General features: G+C 41.9%; 1 protein-coding gene across 2 annotated transcripts; it reads right to left on the reverse strand.

Annotated features, from left to right (window-relative positions):
* Positions 1 to 14,562: 14,562 nt before the first annotated feature.
* On the reverse strand, positions 14,563 to 22,115 carry Eny2 (ENY2 transcription and export complex 2 subunit). 2 transcript variants are annotated; one of them, XM_027431444.2, is made up of 5 exons: positions 21,964 to 22,115; positions 20,319 to 20,395; positions 17,413 to 17,483; positions 16,112 to 16,186; positions 14,563 to 14,831 (listed from the first exon to the last, which is right to left on the reverse strand). In XM_027431444.2, the coding sequence occupies exons 2-5, from the start codon at positions 20,384 to 20,386 to the stop codon at positions 14,755 to 14,757; spliced, it is 291 nt and encodes a 96-aa protein (XP_027287245.1). In that variant the 5' UTR covers positions 20,387 to 20,395; positions 21,964 to 22,115; the 3' UTR covers positions 14,563 to 14,754. The 2 variants fall into 2 exon arrangements, with proteins under 2 accessions (XP_027287245.1, XP_027287244.1); XM_027431443.2 differs by having other exon boundaries at positions 21,891 to 22,045.
* Between the last annotated feature and the right edge of the window lie 100 nt (positions 22,116 to 22,215).

Consider the following 22,215-nt stretch of genomic DNA (forward strand, 5'->3'; position numbering starts at 1 on the left):
ATGATAAATACACTCCATAGGTAAGGTCACACTAGTGAGAGTTTTAGTACTGAATTATTAAAATAATTTGAGTGGGAAATATGGCAATAAGTAATTAGAGCCTGATGAAAATTCATGTATCTAAAGGTCTTCTAGGGTTCAAAAATACGGCTATGTGGTTTATGACTAAAACTGAATTCACCCTAAAAGTCTTCAAGTATTTGTAGTTTAGAGTCGTCATGCGACAGGGGCACGAGGAAGCATGAACGCAAACCCTGGCTCTAACAAACCCTTGCCTACAGGGTGTGCCTCAGGCACCCGAGTGCTATATCCCCTGTGTAGTTTAGTGCTTTGCAGTTTCCATCCTGAGTCCTTCACACTTTGAGTCAGAGGCTCCTTGCTTTCATTTTTGCATGCTGCCTTGCAAACTGCCCATGAGACACAGAGACAGTAAAGCCTGATCTCTTGAGTATAAAACAATGAGAAAGTTTAAGCAGTGGGTGAAAACCTGTGTGGGACCAGAGAAAATGCAATATCCAACTGTGAGTGTTTGACTTAACTTTGAAAACCAGCTGAGTGCTGGGGCCTGACTTTACGACTAGATTTAACTGTGATGATGAACAAACTTAAGTATTTATAAAAGAATAGTTTGCCTTTAACGATTATTTAGTATCTAGGAGAACAAGAATATGGTTATGCCTTTAAATTTCCCATACTCATAGAGGCTATATTCTTGCAATAGACAATAAATAAGAAAAACCAGTAGAATATGTAACAATTGCATTCAATACCTGGAAAGAGTTGAAGTCTTACACTGTGTGTTAAAGTGTTACATAACTGGAATAAGTAAAATTTTGTAACTCTCTAAGAAGCTACACAGCCTAAGCAATATCATATACATTTGATTATTAAGTCAATTGTTAATGTTAAAGTCATGTATTCTTGCAAAAAATTATGAAGAAATAGGAATATTATAGTTTGGTAATTTTTTTGTTTTGTTTTGTTTTTCGAGACAGGGTTTCTCTGTGTAGCTTTGGAACCTATCCTGGCACTCGCTCTGGAGACCAGGCTGGCCTCAAACTCACAGAGATCCGCTTGCCTCTGCTTCCCGAGTGCTGGGATTAAAGGCGTGCGCCACCAACGCCCAGCAGTTTGGTAACTCCATGAAGAGTAAACTTTCTTCAATTTACTAATTTATCCCCTTCAAATACTTTTTTTTTGAACTTTGTGTACTGTAAAAGGGGCATTTGTGATTTTTATTCCACAAACATAGTATGTTGTCTTTGTTTGTTTGATTGTTATGTGGCGGTGGATATTAAACTCAGGGCCCAGGACATGAGAGACAAGAACTCTACTCCTGAACTACCTCCTATTACCTATAGTGTGTTGACGGAGTTCCTCTTACCAGAACTCTCCTTGTCTGGTAGCCCTGCCTATACTTCCTGCCTGGCTATTGGCCAATCAGCATTTATTCATCAACCAATAAGAGAAACATATATTCACAGCATACAGGACATCCCCCATCATCTCCTCTTTTCTGTCTAAGTAAAAAAGGAAAGTTTTAACATTAATACAGTAAAATTATATATAACAAAAGAGTTATCAAGAAGACCTATAGGTAATAATATTTAGTCTACTAACATTTGGCAAAATGTAAAGAAAATATTCTATCATCTATCCTACCTTTGTGAGTCTAACTTATCTTTTATCATAACTAAGGAAAACCATAACTATCTGTCTTCAACTCCATCAAAGACCCCAGAAAGATATATAAACTCTAGAATTGACAGAGACATCTGTCTGCCTGGACAGTTTCCCAAAGTTGCTCTGTACTGTTGGGGCATACATCTTCAGCCCATAGGCCATAGTGTCTGGCAGACTTTTCAATGAAGCAGGAAACTTGAAGGACCATCCTGTCCCTTGGCAAGTTCAGCAGTCATTTTTCTTTGTAACCTGCTTGTCCAGTTTGGACAGCATGCTGTCAAGCAGTCCAGGCAAGAGCAGTTTCTTGTTCAAATGGCTATTCCTGCCATAAAAAAGGCAAGTTCTATAATGGGTTTCTTCAACACGCATCTTTTTCTCTGAAGTGATTGGTGTTTCCAGGAGCAGTTATGTGTCATAGTCATGAAAAAATCCTAATAAATCATCTTAAATGCCATATTCTGAAGGTATTTGAAAGGTTTTGAAGGAAACCTATTCATTTGAAATATATCTCTGATGGGAAATGTACTATGTATGTTTATCTTATTGATTGTTAAATACAATACTGTTTGGCCATTAAGACAGCAAGTTAGACGGGACTAGGAGTCAAAGAGGATTCTGGGAAATGTAGTAGAGAAGTGGTGATCCAGGCAGGAAGTGACATAGCAAGGAGACTCATATTTAAAGAAGGAGAAACAGGAAGGGTCCCCCTTTTTCCCTTTGCTCTTCCTCCAGCTGAGCGATGTGATCCACTGGCAAGGAGGGACGCCAACCAATAAGGTGTCCGATAAGATAAGCCTTATAAAATATATAGATTTATGATAATTAAGACTGAGCTAGCAGATGAGAAATCCCATTGGCCAAGCAGCTTTGAACCTAATACAAGTCTCTCTGTACATTAATTGGGGCCCTAACTCAGGCAGGCGGCTGGCGTAGAGTGCACCCGTGGTGGTAGGGCTTGGCAGCTATGGCAGAAAGATTTATCATAACATATCTCTGTATATCTAGAAAACCTAACTAAGATAACAATAACTTTTTTACTATTATAGGTGACTATCTATAATCTGTATTTAAATATACATTTTAAAATTTTTGCTGTAAGTTCATTTTTTGTTTTTTTTTATTAATTTATTTTTTAATTCCAATTCCAGTTCCCCCTCCAACCTCTTCTCCAGCTCCTCCCTCCCCCCCACCTCCCATCTGCCCCTCAGGGGAGGGTAAGGCCACCCCTAGGAAGTCTACTAAGTCTGTCCCACCATCTCCTTGAGGCAGGACCAAGGAACCTCTCCACCCCACATACCCCTGTGTCTAGGCTGGGTAAGGTATGCATTATATTTCTAAAAGAGCTGTATAACATACAATACCTAAACGAGAGTAGAAATATACATGTAACAAAATTGGCCTTAAATTTGTATCAATAAACCAATACCAATGCAAAATATTCATTTTGTTTTTCTTGAGAGATTGACTGTGATCATTAGCCATTAACCAACCTCTTCAAATGAAAACAAACATTTATAAATAATATTTGGGAATGTGGGTGTAGTTCTCTCCAGACTGCTTCTGGCTGTTTTGGGGCTCTGTCAATCCCAAGGGGATCCTGAAAAAAGTCCAGAATCATGGCTGACTCCTGGCTGTAGTGTCTGTGAAGCTGCATAGCCCCCGCTGCTTTGGATGTTGGGTCACGTGGGCCCCTGCTTCAGGGGGTCTTGCTTGATCAAACCATAAACTGTATTAGTCTGGAAGAAATCCACAGCTTTTCATCTTCTGTGGAAACAAGAGCAGAACCTCTTTTTCAAAGGCACATGTCCTTAGACTTAAATTCTGAAGTCAAGGCATTTTAAAAATATATAGGTTGCATTATTCCAGCAGCATTTATAATCAAATGTCTTGTAGCGGCTTTTGTTCCTTTCTCAGCAATCAAACAATTCAAAGACAACACAATAACATACAGTATCCAGATTCTCTGTCCAGATTTTCCATCTTTACATAGCTTTTTTATTACTCTTTTTGTTATATTTTTTGTTTTTTTGAGACAGTTTCTCTGTGTAACTTTAGCTGCCCTTGAACTCACTCTGTAGACTGGGCTAGCCTTGGAATCACGGAGCTCTGCTAGGAGTAAGGGCGTCCGTCACTGTATCCAGTTACTTTATTTCTTAAGGACTTTAATCTTTTTACTTTTTTCTCCCAAGCCTACATATATTTTTAAACACACTTTAAACAGTTTTGAGGTCTTTTTTTCCCATCTGAATCAGTCTTTACTGTATATCTCTTTTTTATTTTTTCCTTTTTTTATTTAAAAACAATCATTTTGCATATCAATCCCCCCATTCCCTCTCCCTCCCATCCTCCCATGTTCCCTACCAATCCCTCCAAAACACACCCCACCTGCTCCCCAAGGACAGTGAGGCCTTCTATGGGGGAATCATCAAAGTCTGTCATATCATTTGGGGGAGGGCCTAAGCCCTCCTCCGTGTATCTGGGCTGAAATAGTGTCCCTTCATAGGGAATGAGCTCCTGAAGTCCATTTGTACACTAGGGATAAATATTGGCTCCACTGTTAGAGGTCCATAGACTGCCCAGGCCTCCTAACTGGCACCCATTTCAGAGGGTTTGGTTCAGTTCAATGCTGGTTCCCCAGCTTTATGACTGGGGTCCATGTGCTCTCACTAGGTCAGGTCAGCTGTTTGTGCAGGTTTCACCAGCCTGGTCTTGACTCCTTTGCTCATCCCTTCTCCCTCTCTACAACTGAATTCCAGGAATTTGGCTCAGTGTTTAGCTGTGGGTGCCTGCTTCTGTATCCATCAGCTACTGGATGAAGGCTCTAGAATAGCAATTAAGGTAGTCATCCATCTCATTATAGGGGAAGGGCATCAAAGGTGGTCTCTCCACTACTGCCTAGATTCTTAGTTGGTGTCATCCTTGTAGATCTCTGAACATTTCCCTAGTGCCAGATTTCTCTTAAACCTATACTGGCTCCTTCTATTAAGGTATCTCTTTTCTTGCTCTCCTCTATTCCTCCCCAGTCTCCGTCTTCCTGATTCCTCTTATTCTCCTTCCCTGTCCTCTTCTCCCCTTCTCTTTTTCCTCCCTCCCTCCCCTCCCCCCTCTCCATGCTCCCAAATTTGCTCAGGAGATCTTGTCCCTTTCCCCTTCTTTGGGGTCCATGTATTTTTCTCTTAGGGTCCTCCTTGTTTCTTAGTTTCTCTGGTGGTGTGGATTGTAGGCTGGTAGTCCTTTGCTCTATGTCTAATATCCGTACTCTAAGATGCCATATTACACCAGCCAGAATGGCTAAAATCAAAAACACCAATGACAGCCTGTTTAGAGAGGATGTGGAGAAAAGGGGACATTCCTACATTGCAAATTTGTGTGGCCACTTTGGTTTGTAGTTATCATTTTCTTGCAGTTAATTTTAAAATTACGCTATTGATGGGGGATGTCCTTCTGTAACCAGTATGGCAGTTTCTCAGGAAAATGGGAATCTGTCTACCTCATGATCCAGCAATTCCACTATTGGGCATATACCCAAAAGATGCACATTCATACCACAAGGACATCTGTTGAACTATGCTCATAGCAGCATTATTGTAATAGCCAGAACCTAGAGGCAACCTAAATGCCCCTCAACTGAAGAATGGATAGAGAACATGTGGTACATTTACACAATTTACTTGGGCGGGCGGGAGACAATGGAGTCTTGAAATTTGCAGGCAAATGGATGGAACTGGAAGAAACCATCCTGAGTCATGTAACCCAGTCACAAAAAGACAAACATGGTATGTATATCTCTATCTTATCTTTTTCTGACCACACGAGTCTTTTGTCTGCTAAAAAGTGTGGCTAAAATTAAAGTGGTGGCTGGCCCCTCCCTATTCCTTGGCTTCCTGAGAATCTAGCTTCTTGATATAGCTACTGGTCCGAGCCATGCTTATTGCCACACCTCTGTGGAGTTTCTAGGTCCATGTCACCACCAAGAAGCATGGAGCAGGCTAGTTGTAAGCACTTAAAAGAGACTTGCGGTTTTTGCCATTAATACTGAGTTAGGAAGCCTCTCTTAAAGGAGTCCTGAGCCTCTGCTTACCTCTAGCAAACAGAGCCCACCTGGGAAAATGCTGCTACCAAGAAGTCATGCTCGCTTCTGTGCTTTTGTGTTGAGAATTCCTTCCCAAGCTCTCTCAAGATTTATGTGGATCTAGGCACCATGTGATCTAGGACGTTTCTGTTCTGCCTGGTGCTGCAGCCAATAAATGCACAGAGGCTTATATTAACTATAAACCATTTGGCCAATGGCTCAGACTTCTTATTGGCTAGCTTTCTCTTAATTATTAACCCATTTCTATTAATCTATGTATCTCTACACAGTCTTGGTTTACCAGAGAATGCCCAGGTGTCCTATCTTCCTGGTTGCTACAAGGTGTCTCTCTGAAGACTGACTCTCCATGTTTCTCTTCCCAGCATTCTGCTCATCTGGTAGCCCCACCTATACTCCCTGCCTGGCTCACTGGCCAATCAGCATTTATTCATCATCCAATAAGAGAAACACATATTCACAGCATACAGAAGGACATCCCCCATCAATAGTGTAATTTTAAAATTAACTGCAAGACAATGATAGCTACAAACCAAACTAAAGAATACATAAAAAAGAAAGCTTTATCCCAGGGAGTCAGGAATGGCTCAGTATGTGTAAATCAATAAATATAATTCATCATATAAATTGACTCACGGACAGAAATTACAGCATGATCACCTCGGTAAATTCACAAAAGGCCTTCAACAAAATCCAGCACCTCTTCTTAATAAAAGCCCTGGAGAGAACATATCTCAACAAAATAAATGCTACTACATACAACAATGTTATGCTAAATGGGAAAAAAGTATTTAAAACATTTCCACTAAATTAGGAATAAGACAGGGATCTCTACTTTTTATACTTCTAATTAATATAGTTCTTGAAGTCTTAGCTAGAGAAATAAGACAAGAAAAAGAAGTTCAAAGGATACAAATAGGATGGGAAGAAGTCAAAGTATCCTTGTCTGTAGGTGACATAATTCAGTTTACATAGTACAAATAGGAGACTGACTACTTGGTGGTGGAAGTAGACAGTGGTTAAGTTGAATAAAGACAGAACCAATGGATTAGAGGGGAGGTAGATGAAAAGAAAAAGGATAAATTAAAGGTAACTCAAAGATTTCCAGCTTAAGCAACTGCATCACTGAGTACCATTTGCCAAAAATGAAGAGTTTAAGAAAAATAAATGCAGCATGGTACTGGAACAAACCCAGCCATATAGATATTGAATAGAAATACTAGACAGAAACCTTTGCAGTTATCACTGCTTAATTTTTGACAGAGACCAAAAGTATACAGTAGGGAAAAGGTAGCCTTGCTCAGCCAATGATACTGGGGAAACTGATTATCTACATATGGAAGGAAAATGGAGACTTCTCTCTCTCATTGTTCACAAAAACGAACTGAAAACAGATATAAGACCCCAACATAAACCCTGAAACTTGGAGACTACTAGATGAAGGAGGGGGATGACACTAGAAAATCTAAGCTATGGCGTGGGTGTTCATAGGCCCTGGTGGGGTCGGGGACAGGGATTCACTACTACTATTGTCTATTGCATATTGACATGGCACAAAGCTACAATGTACATACATGTGTTTAGGTGCATATGAATGCTAATTGCAGTCTTTTTTTTTTTTTTTTTTTTTTGGTTTTTTGATACAGGGTTTCTCTGTGTAGCTTTGGAGCCTATCCTGGCACTCGCTCTGGAGACCAGGCTGGCCTCGAACTCACAGAAATCCGCCTGCCTCTGCCTCCCTAGTGCTGGGATTAAAGGTGTGCACCACCAACGCCCGGCTGCTAATCCAAGTCTGCTAATCCAGAGATTTGCTGTTTTTTTCTCTTTACTATGAATAGCAGTAACTGCAGACTCCAGGCTGCTCAAAATGCTTACACTAAATTATCAGCGGAGTGCTCAGACCGAAAAGGACATTTATACCCCTCTGCGTACCCCCCCCAAGGCTTAGAGAACGCTGGGGCAGCAAGAAAGGAAGAATTTCGAAGCAAGAGAAAGACAATAGAAGAAGGATTGAGAACTAATTACCTTCAGAACACGACACAGCTATTTCAAACATGACACAGCTATTTCAAACATGACACAGCTATTTCAAACATGACACAGCTATTTCAAACATGACACAGCTATTTCAAACATGACCCCCCCAGAAGCAGCGGTTGCTTATACGAGGCCTGCACAAGACTGTTGGTTCACCCTAACCCTGGAAGGCCAGTCATGGGACCCTACTCCTGCCTGATCAACTATTGGCAACTGATGGATTCTGAGCACTGTCTTCAGCTGTGCACCAGAGAGTCCACCAATCTCCAATCCATACTTTCAATCTCTTGGCCACACAGACAGTCCCCGCATACATGTGGGGATAGGGCCTGTGAGAAAGGAGCAGGAAGACTACAGAGGGCCGAGGATGAGACTAAGCAGAACTCACTGCATACATGCATGAAACTGCCAAAGAGCAAACTTAATTACAAGGCAAATTATGGATCCTTCCCACATAAAATAGCAATCAAGAAAATCTTCCCAGACATGCCCACAGGCCGGGGTGATAGAGGCAATTTCACGTTGAGGTTCCTTTTTCCCTGCCAACTTACAGTTTCTGTCAAGTTGGCCAAAACTCACCAGCACAACAGACCCACTATCAATTTCATACACAAACATATCGCTACTCAACCATACCTTGTCCTTCCGTGTTTATTCCCAGTGTCTCGTGGTAAAAATCACAACATAAAACACAGTTTAACTGTTTCAAGTCCCACGGTGCTTTAAAAGTTCGAAAGCGCTCTTTAAAAATCCAGCCTTCTAACTGCAGCCTCCCGAAATATACTTTCTTCTTCCACGAGGGAAGGGTGGGGACAGTCAACCAGAGCCAAGCCAAGCCAAGCCAACATCCAACAGTGTAAGTAGCTCAATGTCCAATATCATGATAGTTTTGGATCAAAAGAGCTTGGATAACCTTACTTCTATGGCTCTGTCATCCACATTGACATAGAGATGCTCGGGCCGTATCTACTCCTTACCTGCTGCTGTCCTCAGTGGTCATTCCAGAGTACTGGCATATCCATATGCTGGGGTCTTCACTACGAAGAGGCTTTGCCTTCACTGATGTCCTTTCTTGGCATCTTCAGGAACTCTGAAGGGTGCAGATCCTTAGCTTCTTTCTCTGATCCTTTTTTCAATACTTCAGATTCCATGTTGCCAAAACTGGTACCACGTAAAAGACTCTTAGTCATTACCAAGTCTGGGAGATTTTACTTTAACAATGCTGGTCTCTTTCTAGCTGCAGCTAGTTTTTCATAACCCAGCTAACCAGCACTGACTGTCCCAGGAAACCAAAGGTCTCATTTCAGTGGCACTGGTCTCTTGTTAACCATAGCTGATAATCCAAGTCTAGTTGGCCAGAAACAACAGATTTAATCTTAAATCAAATTATCATACAAACAGCCCCTGATACCCGTGAGGGACTCTCAAACTTCTTCCTAAAATTCCTAAGTCAGGCCTCCACTGTCTGCTTTACTCTCAACATCATTGACTTCCAAGAACAGTCCATTAAGCTTGGACCACGCAGTTGTTTTTCCAGCCCAAAGTCCTAAACTCCTTCTATCATTGTCTATGAAACCAACATGATCAAGTCTGTCACAGCAAGATCCTATTCTCTGCTACCAGTCTTAGTTTGCTTTCTATTGCTGTGATAAACCCACCAAGCCAAAATAACTGGGGGATGAAATGGTTTGCTTGGCTTACGTATCCTGACTACAGTCCATCACAGAGCAGAAGCAGCAGCTATGGAGGAAGGACACTCACTGGCTTGCTTCCGGGCTCACATTCAGCCACATTTTTATACCTCCCAGGGCCACGTGACAGAGGTGGCACCACGCACAGTAGGCTGGCCCCCCTTTCACATCAGTCTTCAGTCAGGAAAAGGGCCCTGGACATGGCCACAGGTCAATCTGTTGGAGGCAATTCCTCAATTGAGGTTTCTTTTTCTTCCCACATGACGTTAATTTTTGTGCAGATTTGCTATACTTTGAACATAAATGGCTCCCACAGGTTCATGTACTGAGTACTTTGTTTCTGTTTTGGGAGGTGTGTAGGGAGACACCCTAGCCCCGCCCAATAGTCCTGGGACAGGTGCCAGGTGGACCCGGGACTCACCCATAAGGGCGTGGTGAAGGAAAGCCTGCGTTTTGCCCTGGTGCTTTCTTGAATAAAGAAATCTTACCATCACAGATTAATTCATCCCTGAGCGCACGCTGCACACAATAATCTTCAGAGGTGGTGGATTATTCTGGATGGGGAGCCTAGTTTGAGGAGATAGGTCCCTGTCCCCTTTCTGTCTGACGTGAAGTGATAGCCCTTCTCCACCACAGACTTCTGCAAGCAGCCAAGTTATAGTCCTATGGACATTTATTAATTATCCTATTTTGTGGCTCTTGTCAAAGTTCCACTTTGATAGAGGTAACTTTTTAGAAGGGATACATTTTGAAGGATATGTCCCCAACAACAAAACTAGGCCAACTGAAAGTCACTTATTACTGCTTAATTCTGGAGGTTTGAGCACAATGTCAAGCCATGCAATAAATATGGCTCCAGCTTAGAACTACTCTAACACAACACCGCAATATGAGTATAGATGCCACATGCCTTTATTCTTTGATTTCTTTTTGACTGCTACTGTCATTATAAAACACATCATTGTATGTCCATAGGTTTTGGGTACTACATATGCTCTCTATTTTTTCCTCTATAAAACAGAACCAAGAATAAAAAGGAAACATTCTTCTTTTGGGAACAATGAACACATTTTTATTTCATTTGTGAAGCCCCTTGGGCTTGGGATGCAGCTCAGCAATAAGCATTTACCTAGCATACACCAGGCCCCGGGTTTATCCCCTTCACTATGACAAATACACAGGTTAATGAATTAAAATCTATCTCCCTTTCTGCTTATACATCAGTGAAATCAAGCTATTTTGGGAATCGCACATGCCCTATTTTGGGAATCGTATATGCTCTTTAAGTCAACTTGCTAAATTCTCGAGTTGGCTTCTGAAGCTCCCAGCCTGACATCTACACCATCTGACAAAGGCATCTTATTTGTATCAGAGGCACACTCTGATGTCCTCACATTAAGTTGTAATCCAACGACACTTTCATCTTGAACAAGCTGTTTGGCCTCTAGATTGGAACTGGGCCTGGTAAAATGTGATACTCATTGAGTACCAGGGATGATAGAAGCATGGGTAAGCATGGGTGCCAGGAGCCCCCTTGTGGCTGACGAGTAGAGTAACCAAATGCAATTTGAAATCTGGAATAAATAGGAACATCCTGAATTTGCTTGCTGTGAATATATTAGTATTTTTCTTGCCATTGATTAATTTAAAAAATTTAAGAATTCTGTTAAGTATTAGAGACAGAAAGGTAAACGCGACGCAGTCCAAGCCATAGAGGCATTAAGAGGCTAAAAATGGGTAAAATTCAACCATTTTTAGTGACATTGGTCCTGGGAACCAAATTTGAATCTTCAGAAGTATGCACCTGAAACAGAACTACTCCCCAGCCCAGGGACAACAGTTTTGTGTGCATTTCACAGTAGGTAATGCTATCTAGAAACTCCCTCACACAAGTGTAGTAAAATGCACTAACCACACGATTTCTAAAGTTCTCGGTAACGTAAATGCACATGCTCTCACTACCCTATCAGTATTTAAGTCTTCATTAATTCCAGCCAGAACATTATATGATTTACTATCCACACAGAGAAACTAGCCAACAGTCATTCTTATCTGTTAATCCGGTATCATTATGATCTGATTTTACTTAATGGTTTTCTTGGTAGGTTCAATTTCTACCCCAAGGTTTCTAGTAGAAAATATGTAGGATTTTATGAAGTCCAACACAAGCTAGGTTTCTGCGAGGATCAGACACGTGTTGGTGCGTGTGTGTGACACATGAACACACACACACACACACACACAGAGAGAGAGAGAGAGAGAGAGAGAGAGAGAGAGAGAGAGAGAGAGAGAGAGAGGCAGGATTGATTCCAACAGCAGCCATTGAGCAGCTGTCACAGTTCTATCAAGTTATGTAAAGTCCTGTATCCAATTACCAACCCCTGGCATCCAACAGCCCCTGGCTTGGCACTGCTTAACCAACTGATACACTTGTAATGCACAAAGTGATGGTATAAATAATTGAGTTGGGTCTTCTTTTACCCTATAAAAGAGGATACGGTTATGCTGACTATACTAATCCAGTGCAAGCATGGAACCAAATTTGAATCATGACATTTCTAACCCTGAGTGGCAAAGGGTGAAAGGGTTTCAATGTGTTCCTAACTTTACATAAATCAAAGAGAGCCACAGTGTTCACAAAGTTGATTTATTTACAAATACCAGTGATGCTAGAGTCCATCTACAAGACATTTATAAGATGCCAAAGGAAAAAAGTGGTAGGGGAGTCTTAGCATTATTTTAAATCTAGACTTCATTATGGGCCCCGGCGGTGGCACACACCTGTAATCCCAGCACTTGGGAGGTAGAGGTAGGAGGGTCAGGTGTTCAAGGCTTACCTAGGCTACAGAGCAAGTACAGGGAAAGCCTGGATTACATGTGACCCTGTCTCAAAACAAATGGCAAAACCTGAAAATAACATAAAAAACACAACACACCTTCAAAAACCAAAGCTATGCTCTTAACTTAAATTTCTACAAAGTATTTTCAATTCGGCGATTTTTTCCCATTAAGGTTTTTCCCAAAAAAACCTTGGTCATTTTTAATCTTTTGGGATATTAAAACAGTATCTCTATGAGCCCTTTCCATTGGTTTCTATGTACAGAATTATGAAGAACTACCCCTTATTTCTAATATTTTCTGTGTACCATGTAAGACTATTTCCTTGCCGAAAACTGGTGACAAAAATGAACATCCCTATCAATATTTTAGAACATTATGAAACTGAAACGAAACATCACGTTGGGTAAGATTTTGTGTTTGTACATACATCAAGACCCAAATACACATTTTACAGAGTTATGGAAGTAACTCAATGAGATTTGAATTCATGACATTGCGGACCATGAACCCAAAATTGGGAAGCCTTTCCTCAATTATACCCCGCTTATTAGGACTAGCTCATGCTCCCGTAGTGCGCACTGAATTCATCCCTTCCCTTACCCAGGCCTTCAGAAATGAGCATCACACCAGGAAGACATGTTTCCTCCCGTCCAGATGGACCATGTCTCTCAGCCCTGCTCTCAGGATTCATGTTCAAGGCCCGTCTGGGCTACATGGGTTTGAGGCTATCTGGCCTATACAGGGAGGGACAACCTCCCTCAAAAATCCAAAGAGAAATGAGCGATAAGGAATTGAAATCATAGGGCTTTCAGAACACTTCAAAGCTCAAGCTCAACTCTCAGCTCGGAAGGGAAAGGAGTCATGAGATGACTTAAAGGGCTTCCTAGGTTGGTGGGTTTTGAAAAGTCCTATGGGATGGAACAACTTAGTATGTTGGGAATGCTACAGATTGGACAGGTAAGTACATACTAGATTTAGAAAGGCCTACCTAGTATGCGGAGTTTGGACTTCATCCAGTACTGAAACATTTCAAGTAGGGAATAGAGATCAGATTGGAATTTTGTAAGGCCACATAGGCAGTGCCAGTGAAGGAGCGATAACTGAGGCACACAAGGGTCACTGCAGTCACTCGGGTTCAGAGGGCTATAAAGGAGAGTCCAAGTTTACAGCGACATCTCACAGTGCTCCTCATTCAGCAGCAGTAACGCAAACTCGGGGTGTGGCAGAAATAACCCTATCTCTTACCTTCAGAAATAGCATTAACAATCAACTTGAGCAATCTGTATGAGATCCCATGAATAAGGAACACGAGCGTAGGCGGGAACGCCACTACATAAAGTCTCGTCATTTGAAGGTGTTCGTGTAACGTCCTAGGAAACGGACTCACTGATGGGTATATGGGTATTGAGGCTAGAATTAAGTCTGGCTTTGAGGAACTTCAGCATTTAGCAATCTGTTGGAAATTGAAGCCATTGTCAGATCCATTTCCTGGGTTTCAAGCCAGGGTAAATATATTAAGGAGAGGACTCAGTAGAAAGTCCTACAAAACATTACTTAAAAGTTACATAAAGCAATAAGTTCTCCACAAAACCCTTAACCAAAGAAAAAACAAAAACAAAAAACCCAAACCCAAACGCCTCAAACAAACAAACAAAAACAACCCAAAAAGATTTCCAATAGTAGGAAGAGTAGAAGGATGGTTGACATCATCACTCTGTGTCAAAGGTCACATTAACAGACAAGAGTCCATTAGATCTAGCAAGATCCTGAGGGAGCAGGAAAGCTAACGGGTAGAGATTATTTTCCATTCAAGTTCTTTCTTGACCTCAGTCTATCAGGATGAAATTTAGAGATTCTGCCTTCAGAATTCAGATGAGTAGAGAAAGTGGTGTGCAGCCAGCTTGCAAATGTTGTCTTCCACTAGATGGTAAGTTCTTTGAAGCATAAGGAAGGCACATACAGATAAGTAAGACCCAGTCCTAATTCAGATTTTGTAACAAGTAAGAAATAAGATGGGGCACAGCAGGTATCAACTATGAGAATTCAAAAGAGGAACATACTATCTGCAGACAACCCAGAAAGCCTTCTCAGCTGTTAGCACAGAGAATCACACACATATAAATACTGGATTATAGAAAGTAATTGCTGGCATTTTTCTCTCAACATATCTAGTCAATCAGTAATAAACAGAATCTCATTTGTTCCAAAATAAAAAAAAAATTGAAACTCATTCATGAGATATTTATTAAAATAACACATTTAGGGAAAAAAATCAATACAATGTATACATCATTACTGAAAACTGTATACCATCATACAAAAAAGGACTTTATTTTGGGAAATCAATTTCTAATTTATGGCAAGTTTTACTTTCAGAAATAAATCCACAGAACAACACATTCTAGTTCTCCCTTAAAGACTGGCGTGCTGAGCAAGGAATGTTCTTATTCTTTGTAGGAGTTCCTTCTTTACACTGTCAGGTACCAGGGCTGAAACATAAAAACCAAACATCAAAGTCAGAGGACTCCAGTGATCACACATCAATCTGATGTTTTATTACAGGTTACCAATTCAGGGATTTCACACAACTCTCATACTAATATACAAGTCCATTTGAAAATACACAGGCCCATCTGACTTAAACAAGACTGACGCCAAGCAAGTCACTTTGGTACAGTCTGACTGTAGAGCCATCAGAAGAGTTGGAGGGAAGTTTTATTTGGGGAGGGAGAATGGAACTGTTTATAACCTTCTTGAGGTGGTGGCTAAAGGAATTACCCATGTGCACAAAATACATGCAACTTTTCTTTAAACAGAGGCCATAAATATGAAGAAGTTGGAGAGGGTTGGGAAGGTAAAGAGGGAAAAAAGGGAAAGAAAAAATTTTATAATTATAATCTCAAAAAAAAAAAAAAAGTCAATCTTGCTAGATACCAATAGAAAAGCTGTAAGATCTGAACATATCCAAGATGGAAATGCTGAAGGAGAGACAGAGGACAATTTCTTACTTAAATAAACAATGTTAAGCAATGTTAACAGATAAAAAAAAAAAAGAAAAAAAGAAACAGGAGTCAGAGAAACTAGCCTAAAGTATAAACTCAAAATGAACAAATATTTTTCCTGAGCCATACTTGGAAAAACAAACAAACAAACAACCCTAAATGTTTTCCAGTTGTAAATAAACTTTAAGAAAACAGACCATGGGTTTTTTAGTTCCTTCTCAATAGGGAATTTATATTCTGTAGTCATTTTCAGACATTTATTTTACAAGCAAGTGATTTTGCCTGTGGCTATGTGTAAAGACATCCTATAACTCAGCTAATTTAGATGCTTTCACTTCTAAGTCTTAAATATGTATCACCCTGAATTACCAAATTCTTAATTAGACATTCAAGAAGACAGACTTTCATTTATTTTTAATAAGGAGAGAGATAGTAGGCCAATGACTCAGGACTGGAGTAAAACTTTGAATTATTAAATATTTAAGTGGAATCAGGCCATATCTAATAAAGTTTTTAAATCCAAGCTTCAGGTGACATTTCCCTGTATAAAATCTCATGTCAAAATGATCTGCCCTACCAACCATCAACCTAATACTGCATACAGTGTTTGTGTCAACTTATACCGATTCCTCTAGCTGACTGTAGCAGTCAGCTAGGCAACTGTCCTTTTAAAACTCGTCCCACAGGAAGAACAACTCCATGACTTTGGCAAGTATGTTTTCCTACAGAAAGCCTCTATTTCCCCTGACACAATTTGTGCTTCTTACCTCTGCCTTTTGGAGTGATTTCAGCCACCAAGTCATCAACAGTAACGTGTTCTAGTCCTTTTTCTTTAATTACCTCTTATGCAAAAGCAAAAAACAAATCATATCATTTAAAATCATTATCTGTAAGAAAGATTTTCATAGAGGAAGGGTTAAAATCATGTTTTTAGAGTATAGATTGGTCTTTAAATAAAAAGAGGACACTTCTTTTTTAATGACAACCTAAAACCTCAAAAATATATTACTCTCCAGATTACAGACAGTTGCTTTGTCCTTCCACTAAAAAACTTAAGCAAACAAATAGTTGGAATACTTAGAATAAATCAGAACTGTGTAGTGTCAAATCTAGCTTTTGTAAAAAAGCTAGAAATTTGTAACTGAACAGATTTTACTATAATTATATTAAGTTTAAAGACATCAAAGAAATAAAATTTATTGGAGCCTGCTTTCTAACTTTATAGGCAAGAATTAAGGTGTAGAGGTAGTTTGCGCTTTTTCTCTTCTCTAACCTGGACCAAAGGGAATGAAGGGGGAATACCCATTTCCACATTTGCTGGAATTCTGTTAGCTGGCTTACAACTGGCAACATTCACAACTCCTACGTTGAAGCCAGAAACTGAAGTGGCAAGACTGTTCATTTGGACATGGCAGAAAACGAGCTCCAGTCTCGAAGGTTTGCATGACTCAGCGCCCTCTTTTACTAACTTGTCAAAATGCTGTTTCATAGTTAATAAGGATATAATCCATTATTTTTCTACTTGTAGAAAATGTGGTAAAGATAACTCATTAAAAATACCTAAAATTTCACCATACCAAAAATTGAGCCAGAAAAGGGTTCATTTTAAAAGCACGTGTAATATCAACAATAGCTATCCAAAACATTAAAAAAAACCCTAGTATTCTCTACAGTACGCTTGCTTAATTCCCTGACAACACCTTTAGACAACATGTGACTCATACAATTCCTCTACGTCTATCAAGCACCAAGTGATAATTTATTAAGGAAAGTACATCAGGGTTACTCTTGTTACCTAAAAACACAGGCCACCAGATTTTGGCCCTGAAGATCCTTGATACTTTTGCTTCACTTTTGGAAAACACATGGAAAAACTCTAATAAAACTTCAGGAATTCAGCCAGAAATACCACTGAGAAAGAAACTCTCACCACAAGACTCGATTTCCTATTTGCTTACAATGATGCTCGATGACCTAGGCTGTAGGATGTGAACTAGGCTGTCTTGATGGCTCCCAGACCCACCCAGCTCAGAGCCGCAGGCGCAGCTTGTCTGAGTGGACTCATTACCTTTACAGTGTGCCTTCAACTGATCCTTCCAGCCACACTCGATCAGTTTAGCTCTCAGCAACTCTTTGAGGCTGTTTAAAAAGGAAATGTTTCCAAATTAATCCACGTGAGGCACTTTAGACAGCAATGTCTGAAGCAATGTACTAGTACAAACTGTTCGAGTAAAAGCCCTGCTTTCTGTCCCCAGACCTTAACTGGGGTCTAATCCTGAGTCATTACTTAGTTTTCTGCTGTTTCACAAGCCGGTTCTCGGCCTCACTTATCTTCAGGGCTAAATCCAGCCGTGACTACAGTCTGACCTGCCCTATGTCGCTCCCCATTTCCAGCCTTCAGTAGTTGGCATGGCTATTGCAAGTTAATTAACAGGATTTTCTTTTTTCTTAATGCTGAAAATGCTGCACCATATATTTTGCTATCCCTTTGTCACAGCCAGTTTTGTCAATTCAGAGGCCTTAACTGAAATGATTTATTTAAATGTGTCATGTCTTAAACAGCTCTTCTTGCCCTGCAAACCTCCACTCTTTCAATATCCCCAGAGATAACTATGCGATATGTCTATCTTGATGCCTAAATAGATCTTTCAGTTTCAAGAGCCAAGCCCAACTTCACTTTCCCTCCCGCTTTCTCTCTTTCTTCTCAAAATGACAATCTCATTCTTCTGGTTCCTTGGGCTACAACTTGGGAGTCTCCTTCATCTTGATACACATAAAATGTATGAGTGAATCCTGCAGTTTCAGCTTTTAAATGCTTCCCTAGAATCCAAATGTTTCTGGGCCAAGAGTACCCTAGTTCCAGCCACCATCTTTTCTGGTCTGGCCTTACACCCAACTTCCTTCCCCACCTCCCGGTCTCTTCTCTTGATGACAACATTCTCGTCACAACCTTCCAGTGCCTTCCCGATTTACCCACGACCAAACGAGCTCCGCCTTCTCTTCAGTTATACTTCAGCCCCTCTCTCCACCCACTTTGTTCCTCAGCTACCATGTCACAGGCAGACAAGCTTATTTCAGGACGGTGCCTCTCGGAGCTCCCCCATTCCTTCATGCTCACCTGATCTCTCACTTTTTCTGTCTAAAGCATCACCCTCCCTTCATAGCCCTTGCTTTAGTCTTTCCTTGGTCCTCATCACTGTGCGCCGTATCACACAGTTAGGATGTGTTTCCTGCTATTGAAATAAGTACACGTCACACTACTGTGACCTAACAGATGATGGTACATGACAGCCCCTGCATTATAAAAAAGAAACCTCTAATTCTCTAAATACATACTATCACCCCAGCACAGCATCCGATACCTCTTTCTTCATATGTCTATTTTTCCTTTTCATTTTGAAAAGGTTCACAGGTATGTATGTCCTTCTCTCCACATTTTTGCTTCTTTTTTTACCTCCATCTCCACTATCTTTCTAATTTTTCTACCATCTGTCTTGGCCCCTTCAAGTCTACATTCACACAGTCAAAATAGTCTCCCTACAATGAAAATATAGCCTACTCATTCCCTTTCCAAAAATTCTTACTGATTCCCATTATCTAAGGATAAAGACAGCAACAATGCTTGTGCAAACTCATTTTTCTGCTTCGTGACAGAAAAACAAGCAAACAACACTCCTGTGTCACTCTCCCTACACAAATCTGGACAAGGTTCCTGTAATTTGAAATATGACCTGAGCAAGGCTGATCAGAACTTGCCTATTACCTAAGCAAGCTGGTAATCAAGTGAGGCTCTTTGCTGGGAAAGGAACTCTGAGCTGGTGGAATGTAAATTTTGAACTGCTAATCTCTGCCACCTGTGGGAAGGGCCTGTTTGAGAATAAAGACAACAAAGAGGAAAGGAGCTGAGAGAGACAAAGGTACATCTCGAGACAATTTCTAAGTGCCTGAACTCAAGGTTGTCAAACGCATCTTCCAATCTTCAGTATGTCAATGAGATGGGCTTAAATACTCTGTGGTTAGAACAGCTTTGACATTCAGAATGTTTTCGATGGACAGAATTCTTACACAGAATTCTGCACTCCCGTTTACTGCTCCAGCCACATGCTCTCACACCTTCCCTGTGGCCTGCGGTCCCTCAGCGCTCTTCAGGTACCAAAGCTCTGACTGCTTTTCCTGTTCCACATGGCTAGAGCATCCTAACCCTTTCTAACTAGAGAACTGCTGACTCTTCTTCTACCCTGGGTGAAACCCTGTTGTTACTGAAACTTCCCCAGCCACCCCCAGGGAAAATGGAAGAGGTTGTCCTCTGTTCCTCTATCTCATCTACACACTGCTTTTGTAAATTCCAGTAGCCTGCTCTGGGAGCCTTTCTACGGTTCTCAGTCCTTCCTTTCTTTAAACAGTTGTTCCTTCAATTAGGGTTTAAGCATAGCATTATATAATGGGTAGACAAAGGTATTTCCTGGATTACCTTTGTAATCCAGGAACCTGGATTACACTCAAGGCCACAAACTAATGGAAAGCATAGTGGATGCAAGAGCTGGAATTTGAAGATACGTAACTGAATAATGAAATAAGAGGAAGAAGAAATCTCTTCACAAAATAGTAACAGCACATACTGCTCAGGAGTCAAGAGCACTAGGAAACTTAAACTAGTTAACTCTCTATCAAACCCTGGGTGATACTCTCTGGCTGCAGTTCTTTGTGTCCCTGCTGTCTCCCTGTGTCCCTGTGTCCCATTTGGTTAAACATGCTTTGGTGGTGTCATTTCCTGCTTATCTTTGTCTACGTCTCCAAATCTGGCAATGCTGAGTCAAACTATTACAGATGCTAAGAACAGAAACTCTGGGACTCTTCCCTTTTCTGTAGTTCTTTCCAGACAGGTTTTTGTCCCCGGCACCAGAGATTCCTCCAATGTAACATTAACTGTTAAGCGTGGTAAAACCTAATTAGTGAATACAATGTGTTACTCACCGTTCTCTTTCTCCAGTTTCTATTAACTTTTGGTTAATCGCTGCTCTCATCTGTGCATCTTTGTTCATCTTGCTAACCTGGACATCGACATGCATTGTGAGATACATAATATTTAGAAAACCGTTTCCTTCTGAGTCCTCGCTAGACAACCATCCTAACAACACATCGAACATTCTAGCAAGGAGAGGATGAGAATTTCAAGCATGTTACACGGCCTCGTTATTTTTACTATTATTTACTGTATCCCAGTTCCTATTTGCTGTGGCATCTCCTGCCCTTCTACCCTCTTTATTAATGAGTTCAGGGGAAAAACTAGTAGGATAACATCATCAGGCAATACCGAGCAGTATCTAACTCCCAGACTTGCTCTACGAACGCAATTCTATTTTACAGATGAGCACACTGAGGCACAGAGACAGAAAATGGTGACGGGAGAATCTGAACCCAGCTCCTCGGACGCCAGGAGCCCCAAGCGCCTTATTGAACTGTCCATTAGCAAACGACTACTGTTCCTTTCCGAGTCGTAACTTGCAGCCAAACGTTGGGAAAGCCACACAGTGCGCATACCACTGAAAGATACTTCTATGGAAGATGAAATCAGACTCTCTGTGCTTTAACTCTTGACTGAGATTCAGTGAGCGCCTCGCTAGCTGTGGCTTTCTGCGCCCACAAATACACTTATTGAGAAAAATCCTCCATTTTCATTAAAAAACTGAACAGATAACCAATGCCAAAATCAAGTGTAGCAAAAAACAAAACAAAAGAAAGAGCAAGATGTAAGTTTTGAGGGCGTCTTTGCCATCTAAAGGAAGGAGGTTTTGGATTAAAAAAAAATGAGGTCTAAGGGTCTAAGTTAAGTTTTCTTTCCTGCGTGGTGCCACCACTCACTTGAGACTACCTGGTTGAGTGCCCAGCCTCGTTTGTGTGAGAACTCAACAATTATTTCCACAGTTGCATGGGGCAGGGGGCAGGAGACCGGGGTGGGGATGGTGGTTAATACACCAGGCAACGTCTGACTTGTGTAGCCCAGAGCTTCACGCTACCCAGAGATGGCAACCGCAAAGTTCGGTCCAGACCCTCCCCACCCCTCCCCACCCCACCCCACCCCAGGGCTGAAACTTCATCGGGCCCCCTAGGGCTGGGTGACCTTGGACGAGTCACTCCAAGTCCTCCAGGCCTCAGTCTTCTCACTGGGGAAACGGGGGGCGCTCGCTGGGGGTGGGGGGACACCCCTCCCGGCTCTGACATTCCTGGGGCGCGCGCGCGGGGGGGGAGGTGTTGGGGGTTGGGGGTAGAAAATAAAATGCAACCCGGCGGGGACAGCTGGAGAGGCGGGAGGGAGGAGCCAGAAAACAAAGCGAGGACTGGCTCGGGGCCAACTCCAGCAGCACGCTCGCCCCGCCGGAGAGGCAGCCCTGCAGGCCCGGGTGTGGGGAGGCGGGCGGGCGGGCGAGCGTGCGAGCCAGCGTGCGAGCGCGGGTCGGGGAAGCTAAGGCAAAAGACAGCAGCACATCGAAAAGGAGCCTGGGCTGGGCCCGGGCCCCGGCCCTGAGGACCACGGGCATAGCTCACCACCATCACCGCGGGCGAGGGCCGTCCCTTCCCAGCGACGAAATGACCCTTTGCGCTGACGACCGTTACCTACCACACTCTTGGGCTGCCCGGACTTAGACCCTCAGTAGCTCGGGCACCTAAGCACACAGAGAGCTAGCACACGCATTTCCGGGGCGGGCTCTGGCCACCCTGCCTATAAGTGTGAGAATTCAACTGAGCGCGGGCCGCCTTCTGGCCGCGCGGCCCTCTGGGGAACGTAGTCCGGCGCCCCGCTCGCGGGCGGGCGTCCCGGCACCGAGGGAACTACACTTCCCAGCATGCCACGGAGGCGGCTTGCTCCTGG

The sequence above is a fragment of the Cricetulus griseus genome, chromosome 10 (genome assembly GCF_003668045.3).
Source record: "Cricetulus griseus strain 17A/GY chromosome 10, alternate assembly CriGri-PICRH-1.0, whole genome shotgun sequence".
Lineage (NCBI taxonomy): Eukaryota > Metazoa > Chordata > Mammalia > Rodentia > Cricetidae > Cricetulus > Cricetulus griseus.